The following is a 21,142-nucleotide window of genomic DNA, read 5'->3' on the forward strand; positions in this document are numbered from 1 at the left end:
AAATATAAGTACTGACTGAACATGGTGCACTTGCCAATGTGACGTCATACTGTAAATTTTGACGCATATTTTGTGTAGAGGGAGGCGGAACAATCATTTTTACATGAAAAAATGCATCTAATAAATGAACAGAAGATAATCTTAAAACAATTATCCAACCATTAAATCCTATCTTTTATGCTGATTTTGATTCGGCATGTTATTATTTTTATGAGCGTGTTTTATTTTTTTTATAGAGACTTTATTTTACAAGTTCGATGTGTTTGACATCGGGAAGCCTATCTAAATCCGCTTTTTACAAAGGCATATTCTAAACAGATCAATATGACGAATGTATGCATTTTGTTTTAACTTAATTGTTCTGGTGATTGATTATTAAATATTTATAATTGTGCTGTAGTACAATAACATCTGTGCTTTTAATCAAATTGCCATTTTTACCAAAAGTATACATTTATTTATGTGTATGTTTATCAACATAGTGCGACAAATCATTTATGAATAAACTCAGAATTCTCATTTAATTTTAACATCGATTTGCACAGTAATAATCAAACGTATCTCAATGTTAATTGCATTTCAGATTAAAATTTATCGTTGTATTAAATATATTGGTTTTGAGTTAATAACTGAGAATAAAACGACCTTTATTTTACCTTGCCCTGTAAACTTGTCGACATTTTTAAAACCCACACCCATGATAGAATTAATGCAAAAGGCAACAGTGGAAAAAAAGTCTTATGGAATATTTTCCCTGTTTACTTCAAAAAAGGAATTGATTGGGGTTTTTTTTCAAACGTTTAACACATTTTCAATGCTTGACTGGGTATTATGTACAGCTATTGCGTTCTAAATTTGAGAGACGGGTACAATTGTAAAACTCTGGAACTACACATTATGATCGGGAGATCCGATTTTCTTGTGTTTCCATTGAAACCGAAACTTCGTTGTTGGTAGCATAATCAGAAATTGAAGCATGCTTCAAAGAGAGATTGACGTTTTTCTATGGCTGTGTTTTGTGACTGCAGGTTTGTATTTTTACAGTACTAAATAATATTCTTAGATTGTAGCTATTCGTAATGCAACATTGTTCGTTACGTTGGACCAAAATCTAAATACATGTAGTATGGCTGCTTCTTTTATTTCTATAGCAAAGCAAAATTTCTCTAAAATATGGGATAATAAATGCAGATTGAAAACCTGTTACTGAGCATAAAATATTCTTAATAAACATTTTCTTTAAAAATTATTTCTAATTTGTTATTCGTCAGAACCCATTTTCTTTATTGACCATGTAAGTAAAGGGAAAAGAATTCTATAATTACGTCAATAGTATTGAGATATAGCATGTCATTGATTAAAGTTACTAGTGGCTGAACAAGGCTTCTGTGGTATTTTCCGGGGGGGGGGGGGGGGATTAAGGCAAATTAAGTTGGATGAAGGATCATGGTAATTTTTAAACAGTGGGAATCTTCGTTTGACACTTACCAAGAACTCTGTTAAAAGATAAAAGAAAATACTCAATTTTATTGTTAAGATGCATTGTATATAGGATTATGTTTACCCTATGTAATTTTCTCCGTGTCTTGAATTTGCCTAGACACATGTACAGTTCTGTTGAAAGAGAAATAATTTGAGCCATAGACATTTGCCTAGTCTTAAATTCGCGTGCTACGAATATGCTTAAAAAGCCATTGTTTCGACCATAGAACTTGCATAAAGTTGATTTTAGTCGAGGTTCTTGATATTCTTGTTCCAAAAACTTGAATTATTCAAGGATATTAATCTTTAACATACTGATTCACGGATTCATATCTTTGAAATATATCAATCACGAATTATGTATCTGTTCTAAATGGAGACTATAAACTTGGATGGAAAAGCAAGCGCCCAATTGACATTTGACAATTTCTGCATAAAAGTAAGGTCATGTAATGTTTTAATTGATAATAAAAGCAATGATCTTTTCTACATTACAATTAAATATTCATTTAATGTAGTGACCATGTTGTTGTTTTTTATCTATTAGTCCAATTCTTTAACTTATGAATGGGAAAAACGACTCGTGTCAATTCATCTCTGATATTATTTTTTACATGTGAGCAGTCATTTGTTTTGTTCCTTTCACTATATAGAAGAAGAACCGGTTAACAATTGATTACCGGGTGTCTTTTCAATGCGTTTCTGTTCGAGCAGCCAAGGAGTTCCAAATGTTCATTCATTCATGGCAGATAGGTGATATAAACACCGAAATAGAAACTTGTGTTTGCAACAAAATTTTAAAAATAATCTTTAAATGGATTAATGTTCTTTGCACTTTGGTATGCAATTTTAGCTTTGTGATTTTAAAACATTCAATACTTTCTTGAGTTTCTGTTTCAGAAAACATAAATTACCGTAATTATATAATGTAAGTTGATGGACTAACAGGTAGATTTATGGTCACTCCCTTTTCATACCATAGCAACCAATATCTTATTCAGGAAATACTTACACATACTTTCAATGATATACCGGTGTCTTGCATCTCAAGGGATTTGTCCCTTTGCCTGACTAATGAACTTTAGAGCAAACAAGAGTAAAATGTTTCCTTGTTTAGTCCCACGGATATGATTATAGTTTTTTTATCGCTGTCTGTCGATCATTTTGTCCCTCTCCGCTGTGAAGACCTTTTTTGTTATAGTTTGTTGAATTGATCGTATAGCTTCATCATGATGAACCACAAATCAATTTTAAGTTTTAAGTAAAATGTTTGATCAACAGATGAAGCTTATTTCAAACGACTCCTTTTTTGAAAATCATTTTCATCGAGTTTATTCCTGTAATTCATATAGCATATTAAACGACTATCCATGAAAGTTTTGGGTATGCAGTACTATCAGAGTGCTTGTCATATTTGTATTTAGTTCTTTTAATGTTTATAAATAATTAGCTCGTTGCCATGTTTCCGAGTGATATAAAGATAAGCACATTCTAGACCACTCAAATATTATTTCATTTTTTTTATTTAAAACTATGGAAACGTATTGCTGTCAGTAAATCAATAGTTAGAGTCGTATGTTCGAGATACTTAGTCGCTTGAACGAGACGATATGTCGTAGGTTCGAGAATAAGTAATATAAACTAGGTCGTCCATACGAGATAATAATAAGTCGTTTTAAGGAGATAATATGCCGTACGTACTAGATAATATATTGCATATGCGACATACTAAGTTGTAATAACGAGATTCTAAATTGTAGTAACGAGATAATATGTCGTAATACAAGATAATACGTAAAAATAACAAAATAAGTCGTAATAACGAAATAAAATGTCGTACGTACAAGATAGTTAGTCTTCATAATAAGATACTAAGTCGTAATAATGGAAACTAAGTCGTTAATATTAGCTAATGTAGTGTATGTACGAGATAACGTATCGTACGTACGAAATACTATTTCGTACATATTAGATATTAATTAGTAAAAAGGGAACGGGATGTATAATATATCGTATTGACGAGATAATATGTCGTATGTACGTATACAAGATATGTCGTTTGTACGATATAATATTTCTTAAGTGCGAGGTGATATGTAGTACGTATGAGATAATATGGCGTGTGTATTTTTATTTGTAAAATAAAACGTACATATTATCTCATACATACGATTCAGTATTTTGTCAGTATTCCGCACATACGACTTATTTAATGTTTTTCTAAATGCACTGTTGCAGCAATACACTTCCGTAAACTTCAATTTTCACCAATCTACTAAATATTTTACAAGGAAAAGGGGCTTATCCCCACGCAAAAACACAAGTCCTTTATCAAGGAACTGCTGACCGAAACCTTAAAGTGGCCCCAGGTGATGAAAATAATGAAGATTTTCAAGATTTACAGAATTTACGTAAGTTTTTTCTATGTTCGACTAATTTATCTCGTTCAGAGGACTTATTTTCTCGTACGTATGACTTACAAGCTCGTATGTTTGACATATCATCTCGCACGTACCAAATATTATCTCTTTATAAGCGTTACGACTTTGTATCTTAGACGGACAACTTAGTATCTTGTACGACTTATTTATAACTGTACCGCTTTGTCTACTCCTCCTTCCAAACTCTTACCTATTACACTAGGTCTAACTGTAACTCTGTCCCTACTTCTCCCTACTTTCTCCTATCTATTACACAAGGTCTAACCGTACCTCTTTAGCTACTCCTCCCTACAATCCCCTGACTATTACAATAGGTCTAACCTACCCTCTGTCTCTATTTCTCCTTACAATCCCCTACCTATTACACTTGGTCTAACCTACCCTCTGTCTCTATTCCTCCCTACAATCCCCTACCTATAACACTAGGTCTAACCATACGTCCGTCTCTATTTCTCCCTACAATCCCCTTTCTATTATATGGACCTCAAAAAAGATAGAGATCAGGTCCCTAGGAGAGGTGAGCATCCTTTGCTGACCGGTCACACCCGCCTCGTGCTCGTTGTCACAATTGGGCATGTTATAATCAAGGTAAAAGTCAAAATCAAGAAAATGTTACAATAGGGAAAAAACGAAACGTTGATAATTTGGTCTGTTTGTGATAGTCAAAAACCTCGAGCATACACGGACCTCCATTACATTGGAGGAAGGATCAGGTGCCTAGGAGGAGTGAGCATCCTCTGCTGACCTGTCACACCCGCCGTGTGCCCTTTGTCGTAATCGGGAAAAAAATCAGAAATGTCCGTAGACAATTAGGTGATTTAATATGGTCTAACAATTAGTATAAAAAACGTCAGTCAGTATGAGACCCAATGGAAGATTGTAAATGCTGACAAGGTCGTAGTATCGACCATAGAACTTTAAAAAAGATGACTTCAAACGAGACTGTGGATAGTCTTGTTTTATCAACGTCTTTGTCAGTACAAGCCTCGCCTTGGAAACTGTTCATATGAACAGCATCGAGTATCGAATTAACTGAGAGACAAAAAACACTATATGCAGGTGATGAAGGTATATTGCTACATAAGTAAGGAAAGTTATCTATAGAAAATTTGAAGTCATTGCGATAATCATAAACTTTTGTTGTTAGGTTACCATCAATGTCCATTTTCCAGTAAGATATCCAAATAGGAAACAGATGACGCAGACTATGTTGTATCTTTTATTGCAAGTTCACTGGGATATATCAAGTCGACGTAAAAATGGAAATAATAATTGTTATTGATAATACGTCGTCGATAAACCTGAATGTTGAGTTGAAGACCACAGCGATTAATTTTTTTTCACGTACAAGTTTTGAATAAATTCTGCTTCATAAGAATACAAAAATCGGTACCCATGGGAATTCCACAGATTATACTAATAAGGATAATAATCAAATTTTGATTAAGTAATTAGGTTTGAATGAAGTTGACAATCAAGGAATTTATCCACGCTATATGTTTGCGTCAATTATAATGGCTGTAAAAGCGCTTTTTTTGTTTGCTCATAAAAGTTACATTTATGATGTAAATAACAATGCTGAAATTGATCGACTACAAAGATGTAAAGTTATCATTAAGGAAAAATGGATCATATCTTGCTAGGAGTGTAATGCTTTCTTTTGAAAATAAATATGTCAAGTGACATCGACGGCTAAGTAAAAAGGGCATGGTCACGATTTTGGTCAAAAATTATTTTTTCAATTTTAATGTTTATAATGCTTCAGTAAGGCATTTTTAATAGGCAACCAAAATTTGAGTGTCATTTGTTGAATTATAAGCGAGTTACAGAGCTGACAATTCCTCGCTTTGTAAACAAAGCTTTTGTTTACATTTTGAATGTTGAAGTGAAAATTCCAGTTTTAGACCTAAAATGAATGTGTTAATAGTTCGGAACTGTTTATTTATGCTTAAAATGAATAAGAATATAGACAAATCACCTGGAAAAAGATTTTAACTGGTATATTGAACCAATGTAAACAAAAACAAAGCACGAGCCTTGTTTACATGACGAAGAATTGTGAGCCCTGTATCTTGCTTAAAACTCATCGACGGGCACCCAAATTTCATTTGATCATTATAAATGCATTCATAAAGCATTGTAAATAATAAAAACAGAAAAATAGAATTTGACCAAAATCGTGACCATGCCCCTTTAAGAGCAATATTCCCACACGAATGAAAGGTAAACACCTTCAAAATTGCTATACTGTATAAAGAGGGAAAGGTACTGCATTTAATAGTGATTGTAATGATTATATTTCAACAACTGTTAAGCATATACACAATTGCCTGTATATCTGTTCAATGTTTTCTAGCATTGGCTCAAAACCAAGGATGCATTGCTGGCAACACAACAATGAAATTTAAACAGGAGATGCTCAAAGGCAAAGAGGTGATAAGCTATATGTAGTCCATTCACAAGGGTATGGACCTGTTTATCAGATATGTTTGAACCCAACGTATCAACGGACCTTATCATATATAATGATGATATCTTCCACCAGAAAGATCGAATATTCCATAGTGCCGACGAGCCTGCGACCCTATACCTTACAAATCTTAGAAAAACCGATGAAGGCCCATATGTCTTACAAGTACAAACATGTATTTCATACGATGGTAGCAAATGCCATTATGATGTGCATGAATATCTAACAATCAAAGGTAGGTGTAAACTGAACAGTTCAATACTATGCCGTCATATGTTGTTGATAGTCATATTTTCCGATAGCTATATGTTGTTGATAGTCATATGTTTCCGAAAGTCATTTGTTGTTGATAGTCATATGTTTCCGAAAGTCATATGTCGCCAAGCGGCAATTGTTGTCGATGGTCTTATGTTGTCGATAGTCATATGTTGTTGATAGTCATATGTTTCCGATAGTCATATGTTGCCGATAGTCATATGTTATATCGATAATCATATGTTATCGATAATCATATGTTGTTGATAGTAACATTGTCACGACAGCCGTCGTGGCTGATCAGTCAAACACAATAATATTCGATTTCTATTTACTATTTTTATATAAAATAAAAATCAATCAAATATACATAATATAAACACATCATGAACCGTAAAATTTTAAGTTCTCTGTTGTCCCGCGTATCCATCACAGGCATGTTGAACATTAAAAGCCATCCTGGGAGGAAACGGACGAGATGAGAAGAAACAAGTTGCTGTCCTTTAAAAAAGGACTACAATACGTGGACCATTTGTATTTGTTTCCAACGAAAAAGTGATTATTAAAAAATTCATATTCATATGATGCATTTTTCTTGAGATTTAAACTTTTATACAGTGACATAATTATTCAATCATACTTAAGGCCAGCATTTTTTGAAATTTCGATTTACAAACCCGCCGACCCTATTTTTTTTTAAATTCAAATAAAAATAAAAGGACCAGAACTAGCTATTAATTTTATTTTTTCCTCCGACCCGAAATTTTCTTTCTGGTAAAAATAAAAATAATGTTGATGCAATCACGTACGTGTAGTCTGAATTATTGTTTTTCATGCATTGATTAAAAAGACCAAGTTCTTTCCGATCAAGTCACAGGCACTAGAAGTCACACAAAAAAAAACACCATTGGGCCTACTCCTGTTTGCTTTCGTCCAACCCTACAATTTACGACCCTATTAAGTTTTGTGATCGGCAACTTAGCCAGAATTTCCTCAAGAAAGAGAAGTTGAAGTCTTTTTCTATCACAATTCCGTAAATTAAAAAAAAAACCTCATTGGCGCAAGAAAATGATAAGTTACTTATTTAAAAAAACTTTTTTTGCAAAATAAATTATAAAATAATCATAATTTAACCGTTTGGAAATAGATCCTCTACATAACGGTCGTAAGTGGGTCATAGGGTTGGACTAATAACCCTAAACAGACTGAACACAGGAGCCTTATGACTGAAGGAAAGAGAATGATTTTATTTGTCATTATGCTAACAAAATAACGAAACATTTCCTTTATTAAAGGTATAATTACATAAATAAAAAAAACTTGTTTGATTTTTTACTGACATTTATGGACATGCTTCTAATCCAATTTATTTTCAGTAACAATATTTTATATTTTGAATTTGTGAATAGCATTGTTAACTTAATCAGATGAATGATTTCTCAAACTTCTTCCTATTTTTCTGCAAGGAAGAAGTGAAAACTCCCTTAATTTTTTTGGTCTTAATGTATAGGTACAGTATGTACTTGTATATATATACATGTAATTATATATATAAAAAAAAAACCTTCGTTTTTATACATGCATATACAATATATTAACACAAATTTTTAGTGCCCATGGATAAAATATGTTATGATAAGAACATCATCAACAACCAAAATTACTTATATATTTAAAAAATGGCAGCTCCTGGACATGTGTTCTTATTTTAAAAATAAAAAAAAATATTGTTGAAAAATTGTTTTATTTTTATTTTTTTTCTCGAGGGACAAATTTTTCAATTTTATTTTTATTTTTTCCCTCCTCCTACCCAAATAATTAGAAAAATATTTCGTAAATCTAAAAATTAAAAAATGCTGGCCTAAATGCTTAAAAAATTTAATCGGGAAGTTCTTTAGCCTCGCCTACTATAAAAGTAAAGTTAGGTTACTTGTGTATTCGGGAAACAACAAAACATTGCAAATTATGCTATTTGATGCATGTTGTAGTTTCGGCATAACATTAACTTATTTCATAAAACTGACAGTACATATCACATGCCGATCATTTTTTAAAAGGAATCCTTTGTTTCCGAACTGTTTACCGACAACTTTACAATTACAGCGCCTTTGAACTTCATTTGTGCATATGGCACGGAATCCCGATCCCGATAAATGTGTGCTTGCCTGGTTCCCTGAGCTACCCATTACGCACAGGAACCAGGCTAGCTCATGCGCAGGCTGAATTTTCCCCATAGCATCCGGTTTAACCTCGCTTATATATTTTCTGCGTGGACCTCAGGGTCCACGCAATGACATGGCGTGAGACGGTGGCGGACAGACATTACCATGGCGATGGACTGCCAGAAATAGGATAAGGACCTTATTAAATAAAACAAATAAACATATTTTGAGTTACATGATTAATATACATTGCATAAACATAAGCTAAGTCACACGGACTTAAATATAACACTATGGTAACAACAGCACGCCATACAACAGCACGAAACCACAGCGAATACGATCACTGCATAACGTTAAGAGTATCATACTACTTAACAAAGAAAAACCACGGCAAAACGATAGACAAAATTTTCCGTACTAAACGAAAAATATACCAGTACACCGTACTACACGGCAAATATACAAGTATATCATGTATTTATATCCCAGTAAAAAGCACACATTCTCGACACGTGACCACACAGGACAACGCGCGAGCAAGCACCTATGTTTAACAGCTCTACTTCGTATTACCAGTATATCAAAAAGTATCAAAAAATAGTTAATATAAACTCCACAGCAATGTAAAAAGACTGAGCCGTAGTTAAATTAAAAAAGTTTAAAATAGTTTAACTTACATCTAGTAGGAAAAAGGGTTACTCAAAACCTTAGCTGCTCATACCTGTCAGGAAGAAATCGTGGCCACTGTCTGCCAGGTCTGCAATACGGCAGTTTAAATGAGGTCATCAAACAATAGAAAAGAACTGACCAATACATACTGTAGCTGACACCGTGTCCAGAGATGTTCACAACTGCTAAGAACACTAGATACACAGGAACGTTTCAGAGGGTCCCTATAGGATACTTATATGTAAAAAAATATATAATACCGGTAGATACTGATTTAAGACAAATGTGTTTCCGATAGTCGTTTGTTGCTGATATATAATCATATGTTTCCGAAAGTCAGATGTTGTTGATAGTCATATGTTTCCAATAGTCATATGTTACTATAATCATATGTTTCCGATAGTCATAAGTTGCCTATAGTCGAATGTTTTCGCTAGTCATATGTTTCCGATAGTCATATGTTGCTGATAATCATATGTTTCCCAGAGTCAATTTCGCCGATTATCATATGTTTCCGATAGTCATATTTTGCCAATAGTAATACATTTCTGATAGTCATGTGTTTCCCAAAGTCATATGTTGATGATAGTCATATGTTGTTGATAGTCATATATTGCTGATATTCATATGTTTTTAATAACTATATGTTGTTGATAGTCATATATTTCCGAGAGTAATATATTGCCGATAGTCATATGTTGCTGATAATCAGGTGTTGTTGATAGTCATATGTTGTTGATAATCATATTTTAGCGATAGTAATATTTTGTCGATAGTAATATGGTGCTGATAGGCATATATTTCTGACAGTCATGTTTCCAATAGTCAAATGTTGTCGTTCTGCAATTTGAACATTAATTCTTTTTTAAATAAAAGCATTTAAAGCCGAGTTTAAGTCATGTAGTATGCTATGCAATGATATGATATGACAATTGAGCTAAATCTATGAAACTGAATGCAATGGAATGAGATTCTAATGCTATGGTATTAGATTCCAATGTTATGCTATGACATTTCAATGCTATGCTATGAGATTCCAATGCTATGGTATGAGATTCCAACGCTAAGCTATAATATTTCAATGCTTTGCTATGCTATGGTGTATGTTGTTAAAGATATATTTGATCTTTATCTGACTGTTCTACAATGTATATAAATATTAACGGATTTAAACGTTTATAAAGCAATGCATCTATTATTACAGAACATTTATGTAACGTTTTTTTTTTCTATTATAGATTGATATTGAAGGAAACAGCACAGTAAATGCCATTTTGTATGATACTTAATGATGCCACTGAATTGACAGTCCAAGATGTGTTTTATAAATTCTCACTAATGAAAGTCATAAACAAATTATAATATCGCAAGAACATACATTTATTTGAATTAAAAAAAAAACGAATTATAATTAAATTCTATATATCTAGTAGTTTCAGAAAAGTGCTGCTGATTTGTATCAAGTTTCTTTTCATTAAAAGAAGATCGAAGAAATGAACTGCATTTGAAATGTATATGACCTTCGCTGAATAGTTTACGTATTTATTATTAATTTTATGGTTTTCATCGAAGCAGCAGTACTTATTATTACGTTAAACACATCCTTAATAAATTCTCAACAGATTTGTCAAGAGTAAACCCTGATAAAATCGAATTTAGACAAGTTTTCCGATATCAAACTTGTACATGAAACACTAGAGAAAAAATAAAGCTTCAAAAAGAAATTAAATGCTGGGTTAAAAACAAAATCTAAATCTAGCAAGTGAAAGTTGCCTACAGGTTTATGATATTCAAGATATAAATTGTTTTCAAATCATAACAACAGATTTATTTAATATGTGTACCACGGCTTAAATTTGTGTTAAACACATCGAAAGTAATGTTTTTCACTCTCGTTTTTTATATTATGGAAATAAGGACTGATAGAATATCTCAAGAATGCCTACAGTCTCTCCAAAAAGGCATTAAAGAAGCTTTGGACCTCCTTTTTGACCTCCTTTTTAAAATGAAGTCAAATTGAATATAAATTTTGGAATTTTTCCATAAATAGACATAGAATGTCACAAAATTTGTTTCATTTTCCATAAAATTCCTTTAAACCGTAAATAACGGGGAAAAATTCATTAAATTAATCATGACGTCATAATAATCCTAGCACTTAAGAGACACTCTAAAATCATTACTAAATCTCTTAGCGTAGAAACACTTTTAAACAAGCATGATTAATGGTTTGTAGATAATGCTCAGATTAATAATGAAATGTACTTTCCCATGTTATAAGATTGAGTAAGCTGCCTCTCTCTACACATATAAATATGCCTCTAAATGTACAGAACATCGACAGATGCATAGCAATCAATCAGTTGTTAGTATACAATGTTGCATTTTGATCTCATTTGAATACAAAATTGCACGCAGAGATAACTTTAAATGTAGTTTAATGTGTTTTACAGATAAAAACCACTTTTTAAGGTCAAATCTGGCATTAAGTTTATTCATAGCAAGAACTGCATAATGATAACAATTAATCTTTGATTAAGTATCGGTGATTTCCGATACTATGTCCGTGGTTAAAAATGATATTGTTTCAAAGTCGATGATTAAAGAGACAATTATTACGGGTAATGTTTAGTGTTAGACTATCAGAAATGCATGACGCCCGGATAATGCAAGAAAATATTCTATTTTGTTAGAGAATCATTTCAAATTCTCAATGCAATAGAACAAAAATAAAAAATAAAATGAAAATTTTATATATATTATAAATTTTTGAATTTAAACAACGCACAGATTTTAAAAACTTAATATGTTGATATATATTACACAATATTGTTACGCAATTTCTATAAAACAGTAATAAGTTTAGATATAAGGATAATTGTAGACAATTGAGAAACCATTGCTTAAGACAGATTATCGCAACAGTTGATTAGTTATTGGATGATAAATATTTTCCTTTGCTGATTTCTTATGTTGTAAAGCTTTTTAAGCTAAATCTAATGCTGAAAACTGAAAATCGAAGGATGCATTGCAGAGATATCGGGGTTTAAAAACTGATTTTTCCGGAAGTTTTGATTCTGTGTTCTTGGTTTAAAAAATTCTCTTTTTCTCTCTATCGTTCACTCTTTTTTCTCTTGTTTATTATATAAAGAAGGCAATCAATTTGTCATACACATATAGTAAATCTGGAAAAAATTGGTCATCTGGTATTTTTGCTTGATTCAAGTTGTTGTACTGTATATGACTTAATCTTTCAATATTATGAGGGTCAAGACATCATTTGTTAAATGAAAACGTTAATGTTCTAAACGGACACCCATTATTAATACTCTCCATTTTTTGGTAATAAACAGATTTATTGTAGATATATGTTTTGACAAAGCAAATGAAATGGGTCCATGTGCATTATCAACATGTTACACAGGGGAAAATGGAATGTTAAAGGTACCTTTTTTCTTTAACTTTATCTGATTTCATAAACTGTATACAATTAGTACCCGTATTAATCTCAATTTAATATTTTTCTTTCAAAATAAGAATAATATTAGTATAATTATGTGAATGACTTTTGACATTTTTAAACTATGACATTAACTTAAATATGAAAAAATGTGTTTGACCGTTTTTTAAACATGTATCCCTGCAAAATGAAAGGCAAGAAGGGTCATCTATGACATAAGTTCACGGCACCTAATCAATAAAGCGTTTGTTATATATGAATAAATAAATTTTGAAAAAAGTTTTAAAAAGTTCAAAAGTTTGTTTTAGAAAGTCTGAAAAGGAAATAAAATTACAAATGTTAAGAAATACAATTTTGAGATTAAAAAATATACCATGTTCACCTTCTATAACTATTTTTCATATTATTGTCTCGACTTTAAGAATTGCATTATGCCCTAATTATTGTTTAACAGCATTTATATTACAAACAATATTCATTTTCAAGTTTAATATACAAGTCGGTGAATTAATTTATTAATAAATATGTACTAATTCAGCACTAACAAATTAGATGGGTTTTTTTCTAGACCCCTGATAATCAAACCAGAACAGTGAATGGTTCTGAACTGGTAAGGGTTTGTAATGAGAGTGCTTCAGGCAACTATTCTTGCTGTAATGCTGAAGGAAAATGTCTAGAACAATTCTTTGAAGCCAAAGGTAAGTGATTGAGAGCTTCTTTACTTTTTTCTGATTCTGGCTGTTTTGATTCCACAGCAATTAAAGTTTCATATCTGTCCAGGCGAAGTAAATCGCGAGGTATGTAATTTTACACTGTTCAACCTATGAATGTTACTTCATATAATAGTATGGAAAAGAAAACATGTTTTTGTATCAATGCTTTATTTCTATTATGTTACTCAATGATGTGTAATGTTCTTTTATTTATCTTCAGACTATCTTGAAACTATTTTTTTCAGTTTGATGCTCACCTTATTTGTACATCTATGTAGTGTTTTTATATAATGGGCATAGATAAAGATTTCTTGCAAACAAGAAATACATGCAAATTTTAAAACAATCACGCTATCATCAAATCATGCTATCTATTCTGGTATGTCCGTAATTTCCTGCCCAAAATGTAATTGCACAAACTCACCTAAACCGGACACTCAAGTGAGCTTTTCTGATCACCTATTGTCTGTCGTCCTTCCGTCTGACTGTTTGTAAACTTTTGACATTTTCTTACTTCTTCTCTAGAACCAATTGACCAACATAAATCAAACTTAGACAAAGAATCTTAATAGAAAGGGAATTATTGAAATAAACGTCGAAACTTTTTTTTTAAGGGAGAAAACTGCAATACAATGAAAAAGATGTGTGTATAAAAGAATCTTTTTCTCAAGAACCACTATATATATAAATTAAAAATTCTAAATTTTAAAACCATGATCCCCGGATTATTCATTAAGTCCAAAGAGAAGCTCAAAGTTTAACATAAAAATACATGTACATGGGGACAATGTTTTAAAATCGTCTTCTTAAGAACTACAATGCCACAATTTGTGAGATCCTTCTGCAAGAATCCTCAAATAGTGAAGATTATTAATTGTTAAAAGTGTGACCACCGGATTAAAACTTGGGCCCCAGGAGGAGTTCAAAATTTCATATAGACAGTTTTTTTTTAATCTTCTCAAGAATGACAATGCTAGGATTTGTAAAATTACTGATATAACCCTTGAATACTGTAGATTCTAAATTGTTAAAACCGTGACCCTTCAAACTAATAGTTGGGTGCCCAAGAAAGGGTTCACTATTAAACATAAAAATATCTATGAAAAACCTAAAGTCAAAGAATGCTACACTTTCTGAGAATATAATATTAGCATATCCAAGAATGTGTTTATTCTAAATGATTAAAATTATGACTCTTAGACTAATATTGGGGCCCCATGCTTCAAAGTTAAATATAATTATGATAAGCTTTCTTATTTAAAAATATATTGTCTTTAATTTTGTGTTTATTTTTTCTTCAGCATTTGCTGAGGATCAAGTTAGTGAATGTGTTGCTGGCAATGTGACTATGGAGTTTAAACCTGACATTTTGAAAGACGAAGAAGTTAAAAGTTACACCTGGATTTGGGACCAGGGACATGAAAGTTTTCACATGTTTGCCAAGTTTGAACCAAACGTGTCAACGGACCTTATCACATATTTTGAAGATTTCCACCGACTTATGGGGCGAATATTCCATAATCCCAAAGAGCCTACCACTATAAACATTACAGATCTAAGAGAAAGCGATGAAGCCAAGTATTACTTAGAAATCCGATACGCAAATTTTGAAAATTATACAGGATATAATATTTACCTTATAGTAAAAGGTAACAAAAACCAGAAAAATTTTTTTTAAAGTGTCTCGGTTTTTTATGTGTCATTCGTACAGCATTTCAAGAAATAATATATGCACTTGTATATTGAATTTATACACTGGTATAATCAATTGATACACAAAAATGAGAGGATGATTTGTAGTGTTATTTTGGTTGTATCTGTATTTGACAACTTAAAAACCATCGTTAGAAAATCAACACCGCACACTTTTACTTGGCGGTTTATAAAGCATAAACGGCCAAAAATTATTTCACATCATATGAAACAAGTAGATATTGAATCCACCCCCTAAATTAATCAACGGGAGATCAAACTACCAGTACACTGGTCTTTCTGAAAATCGGAGGATAAGAGTCACACAATGGATGATTGACTAGTGCATCAGACTGTGTTTTGTTTATAAACATGTAACTAGTATGTTGGAAAAAATCATAATTATCAGTCAGATAGAAATTTAAATTCATTCACCTTAATGTGCAAAAAATACTTTAATAAATTATTATCAGTGGATAAAGTACATCTCGGGTAGACTGATTATGATAATGACATTTTTGAAAATCTGGCTTCGATTTCACCCAAAAAAAAAAATTAAGTAAAATCTCAGAGTCAGAGTTTTTTCTCAAATATTTGAGTTTGGATCCTGCGATCAAAACTCTGTAAGTTTTTTCCTAAAGTATTTTTAAACATCTACACACATAGCTAAACCAAAATTCAAAACTAAATTTTGGGGTCAATTTGCTCTTTTCGGTGCTACAGTGTATTAAATATGACCTTTCTTCACTGAAAGTGCAAATTTCACATAAATCGCTATTCCCTCTATGATTTTTTATCGAAATGAACCATGGTATCAAATACAAATTTACATTGTTTAGAATTAATAAAATTAAAATTATCATAAAGAAAAAGTTGGCATTTTTTCTCAAAACAAATATTTTGACCTCTTTGCACTGAAAAAAACACTATTTCTATTCATAAATAATTCAACATGCAATGAAATTATTTTAAAGTCTCAAACTTTTTATCAAATTATGACAGACTTGTCCAAAGAAACTTACAAATTCAGAAAATAAGACAAAAAGTATGGGTCTATATTGTTAATTTTGAGATGTGGCATGAAATAAGCTAATTTTAGGGGGAAATTGGATTTCATTTTTTCTTGACTTTTATGAAATATCAGTTAGATATCCCAATATATATCAATAGAAATATTGAAATATTGTTGAAATATTGAAATATTGTTAAAATATGTTTTTGAAACAACACGAAGATCTCCCAATGCATAAACTATCTAGAAATTTGGTCTGCACTGAAAATAAGATAGCTAAAATTACAGTACTCTAAAACAACTAAGATATGAAAATGATCATTTTCTTCTTAAAAACCTTCTGCCACAAAATATAGTCCCTTACTAAACTCTGTAAATATGTAATTATTCCTTAACAATTTCATTCAATATAGTTCATTTAGCATTGTAAAAAAATAATTTACAAAAAGAGTTTATATATGACACAAAATTTCCAGACTAGAGGTGACCCAAAATGGCTACCAAAATCAGAGGAAAAAACCTCTTTAAGTCAAATCTCAAATATAAATATGTCATAAACATCATTAAAACAGTATACATTGTCTAATATGTTCATTTCTTATATCTATTCCACTCAATAATCAGCGTATATGCAATATTTCATGCAGGTTTGATAAAAAAAAAAATTCAATAAAAAATAATAATTTTGGCGGAGTTATCTACCTTGAACAAATGGAACTAATTTAATTGTTTGTGTTGAATAGAATAACTGTGCAGATTCTACTTTCTAATGATTTAAAGGTAACCATAATGTAATGAATGTGGTTTTTTGTTTGTTATATATTATATAAGATCATGTCGATATGTAATCTATATTTAGCATAAGAAAGTGTCAATTTCATGTCTGTAACATTTTATGGCACTTGTTGATTTGATTTAATTTTTCCTCTGTTAAAAAATTAAGCATACGATTTGTTTTATTGAGAATGAATTTAAAATAAAAACACATATGGACGTTATAAGGGGCCACTTGTGACAAATTCTTACTCAGCTAAGTAAAAAATTCAGCTCAGCTGAGAATTGAGCAATTTTGTTTTCAAAAATGCAATTTAAGAAAAAATCTCAGCTGAGTAAATTCTCAGGATTTGAGTTTTTAATTAGGTAAAAACTTTAGTTCTTTTCTGAAATCGGAGCCTGATTTTGCAGTACTAGTGAGGGTTTTTTTGTCATATGACATGCATATTATATGTAGAATGCATAACTTAATTGCGAAAACATTAAACTTCACGGGTATTGTCACAAAAAGGGGAGAAATAACAATTAAAATTACCTTATCATTTTTTATTATACATACCATGAATAGTGCATTCCATTGATCAAATTGGTCTTTCATACTTTGATGGTGAAAATCGTGTATTACTTCACATAACTGTATACACACAGACATCATGTTAGAAATACATAACGACATTAGTATGCTAGATATTTTTATTAAAGAATAATCATTGATACATTTACTTTGATTTGTATTTCCTTTAGGTGTTTGTTTCGATGACCCTGTAGAAATAAAGGGGTGCTATGTAACAACATGCTATACAGGAGAAAATGGAATACTAAAGGTAACCTACTTTAATTTTATTCAAATTTCAAAAAAGGGCTTATACTATAAAAATGCAAACATAAAGTTGTACATAATAAATATCATACTGCGTAGTGTAAGAATGAATACAGAATTTTAAATTTTATAGATTCAATGACCAAATATTTTAGCTGGCCTAGTAGATCCTTGGAGTATGTTTGTTACTCATGTGTATCTTGTCATTAATTATTAATAAAGAAGCCATAAAAATTGATAATGAGTTAGTCCTGACTCCGATGTGTTCTTATTGATTTTTAGCAATCAAATCGCCTTTTCTAGGGGCAGAGGTATAATTTACTTATTTTTTCCTAAGAGGTTTAGCCAAGAAGAGAGTTTCATAAAATTTCTTAATCTAATCACTTACTTAATATCACAATGAATGGCTTTGTTGAAATTAGTGAATTAAAATGTTTGATTTGTGTAAACCAAAAAACATACTCAGTCAACAGAAAAAGGCTTACAAATGTTGTGAAGCAAATATTATTGATCCAATTTATTTTTACAAATGACATGTGGTGAAACAAACAGGATTCAAAATCAAAAGTCCAAAGGTAAAATACAAAACAAGAGCACAACAAACAAAGACCTCATAAAAAAATTAGAGGTAGAATCAGGTGCCGTGGAGGAGCAAGCATCCTCTGCTGACCGGTCACATCCCCGTGTGCTCTTTGTCGTAATCGGGGAAAAGGAAAAATCAGTAGACAATTAGAAAAACGTCAGTCAGCATGCGACCCAGTGGAAGATTGTATTTGCTGACAAGGTCGTGGTATCGACCATTGAACTTTAAAAAAAATACTTTAATCGAGACTGTTGGTAGTCGTGTTTTATCAACTTGTTTCAGTAGCTTTCCTCACCTTAGAAATTGTTCATACTTAGAAGCATGTCCTTGCTTAACAAATTAACTGGGAGACAAAAACTCTTTATAAAGGTGATGAAAGTATATTGCTACAAAATTGAAAGCATCGTGTTTGTCATAAACTTTTGTTGTTCGGTTACTATCAATGTGCCTTTCCAGTAAAATATCCAAATATGAAACAGATGACGCAGAAAATGTGGTATCTTTTATTTCAAGTTCACTTTGATATATCGAGTCGATTAATTTTTTCCAAAAATGTACTAGATATTTAAAACAAATATGTGCTGTAGAAAAATACTTGCATTTTTTTTTAAATTGAGAAGAAAAAAATAGGTTTATAACTGCATGTAGTCGATACCATTTCATTTTGACTTAAGATATAGTGCACTATCAGAAATAAGACAAAAAACGCTTCAAGTGCATGATGAATAATGTCATACATATATATTTCTTAAAAATTAGGAAATAATGCCATTATTAGATTTTTCTTTTTTAAAAAGCGACAACAATAATAAAAAACAAAACAAAACAAACGCACATCATCCAAAAACCCCATTACAAATTAAATCTCATTAAATCCATTATTGAAGATTTTATTTACTCTTTGTTTTAATCAATCATTTTTTTCATATTGATTAGACAATAATTATATGCGCCTCTATAAATGGTCTGAGTGCAAACATTCAAATGTGTCCCAAAACTCATATATTTCTTGTACTTAATCCCATTTGATGCGTGTATATATACATTTTACTGTGACCCTTCATTGTCAAATTAGTGGTATCTAATTATTTTCTGTAATAATGGATTAACGCATGGATGCAAAGTATTCTAAATATTAATGGTATTGAATGTAGATTTTAGCGTGCTATTCTGTGTTTTATAATCGTCGTATTTGACTAGATTTGTCTTTTTATAACATGGAATTATTATTCTGATTCTCTCTTGTTTGCATTTTTTTTTAAATTTCTATGAACTCAAATATTTCAAAATCAGTATTCATCTTATAAAAAATATGCATTTTTTCATTCTAGATTCCTAGCAATTTAACCGAAGTAGTAAATGGTTCGAAATTGGTTAAGGTCTGTAATGAAAGTGCTTCAGGAAAATATTCTTGCTGCAATGCTGCAGGAATCTGTCAAGAGCAAGTCTTAAAGGTCATAGGTATATAAAAGCCCGACACAAGCTGTTTTAGATTAAGTCTACAGTCATTTAAAAATTGTGGATTTCCAGCCTGTACAAATAGCTGTACTGATTGTTATCTAATCGTGAATACAATACCGATCAACCGTATCAATGCTCACTGAACACTACGCAAAATTGTTCTATTTCTGTTGTAATATTGCAGAGTTTACTAAAGTATGTACAGGGCACTTACATAAATGGAGTCTCCGAGCTTTTCTTTTGTCTCTGGTGTATTTCTTCGAAAGATAACATGTACATTGTTTTTATCATAATGGATATTTGGATATTCTGTAATATTCCGTTGTTTCTCTTGTTTTGTTATGTCTTGTTTTGTTTCTTGTTTTTTCTTCTTCACATATCTTTCAATAACACTGGATATCCCATGCTCTTGGTGTTTTGTGTTTTACATCTGTAGACGATACCACGCCCCTTGATGATGAACCAGGTTCCACCGTCATCATCACGACCTTCATCATTGTCCTTGTGATAGCTGTAGGGGTAGGGGGGACAACTGGAGTGCTTGTGTTCTTGAGAAGACAACGAGGAATACCTGGAAATAAGCAATGAATCAACTATGTGCGATGATTTGCTATCAACATACCTGTAGTTTAGATTAAATGCTTTCAGTTAAGATTAAAATCAAAGGATGTCAATGCTATGTTTGATTTTCTTATGACAATTGTCAAAAAACAACGATCCAGCTAGACTTGCGATTGAAGATTAAACTTTACTTCCCAAAACATGACTGTATTTTTCATCAGTGTTACCCTAAACACACATTTTTTTTATAGGCCTTACTGGCGTGCGACCAGTTTTCGCCGAGTACCATTTCTCGCCAGTACATTGTGACGTCATTTTTTGTATATGATTTTATGTATTGATAAAATATGACGTCACAATGTACTGGCGAGAAATGGTACTCAGCGAAAACTGGTCGCACGCCAGTAAGGCCTATAAAAAAAATGTGTGTTTAGGGTAACACTGATGAAAAATTAGGTTAGTGAGCCTTATTACATGTACCATCGGCAAACTCCTTGAACTTTTATCAATTTGATGAATTATGATTGCTATTCCATTGGATTTTTCTAAATTTTGTGAAAGAACGCGCGTTATTCAATTTGTAT

At 31.4% G+C, this 21,142-nt stretch overlaps 1 protein-coding gene across 2 annotated transcripts; it reads left to right on the forward strand.

Moving 5' to 3' along the window:
• The first annotated feature begins 828 nt into the window (after positions 1–828).
• LOC128189010 (uncharacterized) lies at positions 829–20,679 on the forward strand. 2 transcript variants are annotated; one of them, XM_052860380.1, is made up of 8 exons: positions 829–1,028; positions 6,280–6,628; positions 10,721–12,926; positions 13,511–13,640; positions 14,957–15,304; positions 17,878–17,957; positions 19,868–19,997; positions 20,434–20,679. In XM_052860380.1, the coding sequence occupies exons 3-8, from the start codon at positions 12,873–12,875 to the stop codon at positions 20,583–20,585; spliced, it is 894 nt and encodes a 297-aa protein (XP_052716340.1). In that variant the 5' UTR covers positions 829–1,028; positions 6,280–6,628; positions 10,721–12,872; the 3' UTR covers positions 20,586–20,679. The 2 variants fall into 2 exon arrangements, with proteins under 2 accessions (XP_052716340.1, XP_052716339.1); XM_052860379.1 differs by having other exon boundaries at positions 12,847–12,926.
• The last annotated feature ends 463 nt before the right edge of the window (positions 20,680–21,142 follow it).

This window comes from Crassostrea angulata, chromosome 6 (assembly GCF_025612915.1).
Source record: "Crassostrea angulata isolate pt1a10 chromosome 6, ASM2561291v2, whole genome shotgun sequence".
NCBI classification, from domain to species: domain Eukaryota; kingdom Metazoa; phylum Mollusca; class Bivalvia; order Ostreida; family Ostreidae; genus Magallana; species Magallana angulata.